We start from the raw sequence: 3,168 nt of genomic DNA, 5'->3' as shown, positions 1-3,168 counted from the left end.
TGAGAATTACACCCAAATATGCAAAACCCGTAATACAAACAGTAGACATACTCCAAATGTTTCATTGTATTGTTTTGCCATTTACCGTGCGTTGAGATTGAATTTATTGAACTCATCCAACCAATTGATCTCAAGCTGTCTTGGAGATGTTACTTAGGATACATCCCGAAAAAGTATGACTTCAGTTCATTTCAGATCAACTATGTTTATGCCTTGTGAACAAATGTAGTTTGGGAAGGATATATTGCTCTTAGTGTATTATGTGGAAAAAATTAAGGATAAAAATATGGTAGCTTGCTTGGCTTAGAACACTAAATTTTAACCAACTCGGCAGCCATAATGCAGGAGGAGGATATATTTAATGTAGGGGTGTGAATTCACCAGAAATCCTTGCATGAACACACCCCATCCTTGAAATGATGGAAGCGAGACGTATCCCTAATAGCAATCTGACGCCCAATTACTTTGGAGATGTACTTCACCACAGTATGGCAGTCACCACACATGCGAAGGTTCTTAACAATACGAATGGGAGAACCAGCAGGTGCACTTATTATCCCAAAGGCAACGGCTAATTTTTCACTGTGATGGCGGACGAGAAATTCTTTTTCGTGTTGATCCACATCTTGCAGCACAAAGTTTGTGTCGGGCACATATCCGTTCTCCCGTATCTGCTCAGACAAAGTTTCCAATTTTGCATAGATTTCTTCTGTAAGTGGGTGTGATCTGTCACTTGCGACAAAGGTGTGCACCTTGTTCTTAATTCCAATCCAACTGAATCCTGTCTCCTTTTTCATCTCCATATCTCCCATCAGTTTTCTCAATTTGGATGCATAATCCCAGTTCCCTGCTGCAGCATAGATGTTTGTTAACAGTACATAGGCCGAAGAGTTTTGAGGTTCGAGTTCCACAATATGGAAGAATGCACGTTGACCTATCTCAACATTCCCATGTGTTTTGCAGGAAGTAAGCAATTTCAGCCACACTAGGGCACTCGGTAAAATTGGCATTCTATGTATAAATTCCTCTGCCTCACTCAAAAGCCCAGCACGGCCAAGAAGATCAACCATGCACACATAATGCGCATGCTCTGGCCAAATATTATGATTGCGACTCATGGATTCAAAATAGTGGCGGCCTTCGTCCACGAAACCCAAATGGCTGCATGCATATAGAACACAGGCAAATGTCACGTTATCAGGCTTTACATTCATCTGTTCCATTTGTTCATAGACTTCTAGTGCCCTCCCAGCAAAACCATTCTGGACATAACCTGCAATCATTGCATTCCATGTCACAACATTCCTTAGAGGTATTTCCTCAAATACTCGCCATGCATCATTGGTGATTCCACATTTGGCATACATATCCACAAGAGCACTTCCCACAAAGACATTCAACTGAGACTGAGATTTTATGATATGAGTATGTATTTGTCTACCGCTTTCCAGAGCTGCCAGGCTCGCACATGCTCTCACAACACTAGCATAAATCCGACAGCAAGGCTTCAGCCCTTCCAATTGCATTTGGCAGAACAAGCTAATTGCCTCATCCCCCTGTCCATTTTGGGCATACCCTGCAATGATTGCACTCCATGAGGTCGGATTTCTATCGGGCATTCTGTCAAACACTTGACGTGCATCTTCAATATGATTATTTTTAGCATATCCTGCAATCATTGCATTCCATGAAACCATATTTTTCTCAGGCATAGTCTCAAACACTTTGCAAGCAAACTCAATTCTGCCACACTTGAAATAGAAATCTAAAAGAGCAGTCCCCACAAACACATTACTATCAAACCCAGTTTTGACAACCTGACCATGGACAATTTTCCCCTCTTGCAAACCCCCTAGTCCAGCCAAAGCGCTCAGAACCGTCCCAAATGTGAACTGATTGGTCGTCTTCCCTTCCCCAAGCATTTCCACATACAACCTAAAAGCCTCCTCCTCACATCCGTTCTGAGCATACACCCCAATTAGGCTAGTCCAAGAAACAGTATTTCGTTTACGCATTTTGTCAAACACTTTACATGCATCCTCTAAACTTCCCAATTTAGCATACAAATTCAACAACTGATTGCCTATAAATTTAACTGGCTTAAATCCACACTTAATCATGTGTTCATGTACTCTTTTACCCTCTTCAAGAAAACCCCAGTTGATACAATTTTGAAGAAGAGTATTATACGTATCAAAATCTGGCATAATCCCATGCTGGTCCATTAATTTCAATATTTCCATGGCCTCTGCAATTCTCCCTTCCTTACACAATACACCTACATCTATACCAAAAGTCTTGCAATATTTCGTTTTCTTTACCTTTTTATGATTCTCCCTAGTCTCTTTTCCTTCTTCTGGGATGAAAATTGCAGGTGCATTGAGACGAGCCACATTTCTGTAAGTACCCTAAACCAATGCAAATGTCAAACATCTGCTTTAAGATGCCCATTGGTATGGGCATCTTTGCTAGTATTAACAAATCTAATTCTATTCCAAAATTTTGGATTTTTACAAACAATGCAATGGTAGAATGATAAGAGAAAATATCTACCTTTTGAAGAATTCCTGTATTACTCTGATGCCATTTTCTGTGCTTGTATTCGCGTTGTTTAAGCTGATCGTGAAGTGATAAGAGGGAAGAACTTGTGCACAATGAAGCCATTGTTGAAGCCTAACAGTCCTTCCATTTACTCATTTTTTTGGATGGTGATGTCGTGGCCGAGGCATCGGCATGAAGTTATCTCTTGTTCAATTGGTATGTTCTAGATGACATGGTATTTGTGATTTTCTACGTACGTTTATTGTAAGTTTTAGATGTTTGAAAAGGTCTGGCGGTTGTCATCTTTTGTGGTTGAGATAGTAGTTCCTGCTTCCCTTACGGAAGCTTATCTTCTTTATGGTGGAAGCCTTGCAAGTGTATGGTGGTGTTTATTTTCATTTGCGGTAGATCTATAAATAAGTTAAAAAGCCTTGCAAGTGTATGGTGGTGTTTATTTTCATTTGTGGTAGATCTATAAATAAGTTCAAATTTTACAAGGGATAAGGCATGTTCTTAGTTTCATATTACTATAAGTCATTTGTAGAGTCATAAATATTTTGTTAAGTATCGAAGCCTATAAAATGATCTATTTTCATTCCATTTCATTTCCCTCGCCTAATGTTAACT

At 39.7% G+C, this 3,168-nt stretch overlaps 1 protein-coding gene across 2 annotated transcripts; it reads right to left on the bottom strand.

Moving 5' to 3' along the window:
- Positions 1-272: 272 nt before the first annotated feature.
- LOC131032662 (pentatricopeptide repeat-containing protein At3g24000, mitochondrial) lies at positions 273-2,907 on the bottom strand. Of its 2 annotated transcripts, none has more exons than XM_057963705.2 (2): positions 2,554-2,907; positions 273-2,408 (listed from the first exon to the last, which is right to left on the bottom strand). In XM_057963705.2, exons 1-2 carry the CDS (start codon positions 2,662-2,664, stop codon positions 378-380), a joined length of 2,142 nt encoding a protein of 713 aa, XP_057819688.2. In that variant the 5' UTR covers positions 2,665-2,907; the 3' UTR covers positions 273-377. The 2 variants fall into 2 exon arrangements, with proteins under 2 accessions (XP_057819688.2, XP_059074044.1); XM_059218061.1 differs by having other exon boundaries at positions 273-2,397.
- Between the last annotated feature and the right edge of the window lie 261 nt (positions 2,908-3,168).

Source organism: Cryptomeria japonica, chromosome 3 (assembly GCF_030272615.1).
Source record: "Cryptomeria japonica chromosome 3, Sugi_1.0, whole genome shotgun sequence".
Taxonomy (NCBI): Eukaryota; Viridiplantae; Streptophyta; class Pinopsida; order Cupressales; family Cupressaceae; genus Cryptomeria; species Cryptomeria japonica.
Note: the sequence above shows the minus strand (reverse complement) of the source record. Positions and strands in the feature narration are given on the sequence as shown.

Bases quoted from the DNA above. Each gene is read 5' to 3' on its own strand.
- LOC131032662 (XM_057963705.2), bottom strand. From the start codon at position 2,664: ATGGCTTCATTGTGCACAAGTTCTTCCCTCTTATCACTTCACGATCAG. The intron at 2,409-2,553 runs GTAGATATTTTC...GCATTGGTTTAG, and splicing joins ATACAGGAATTCTTCAAAAG to GGTACTTACAGAAATGTGGC.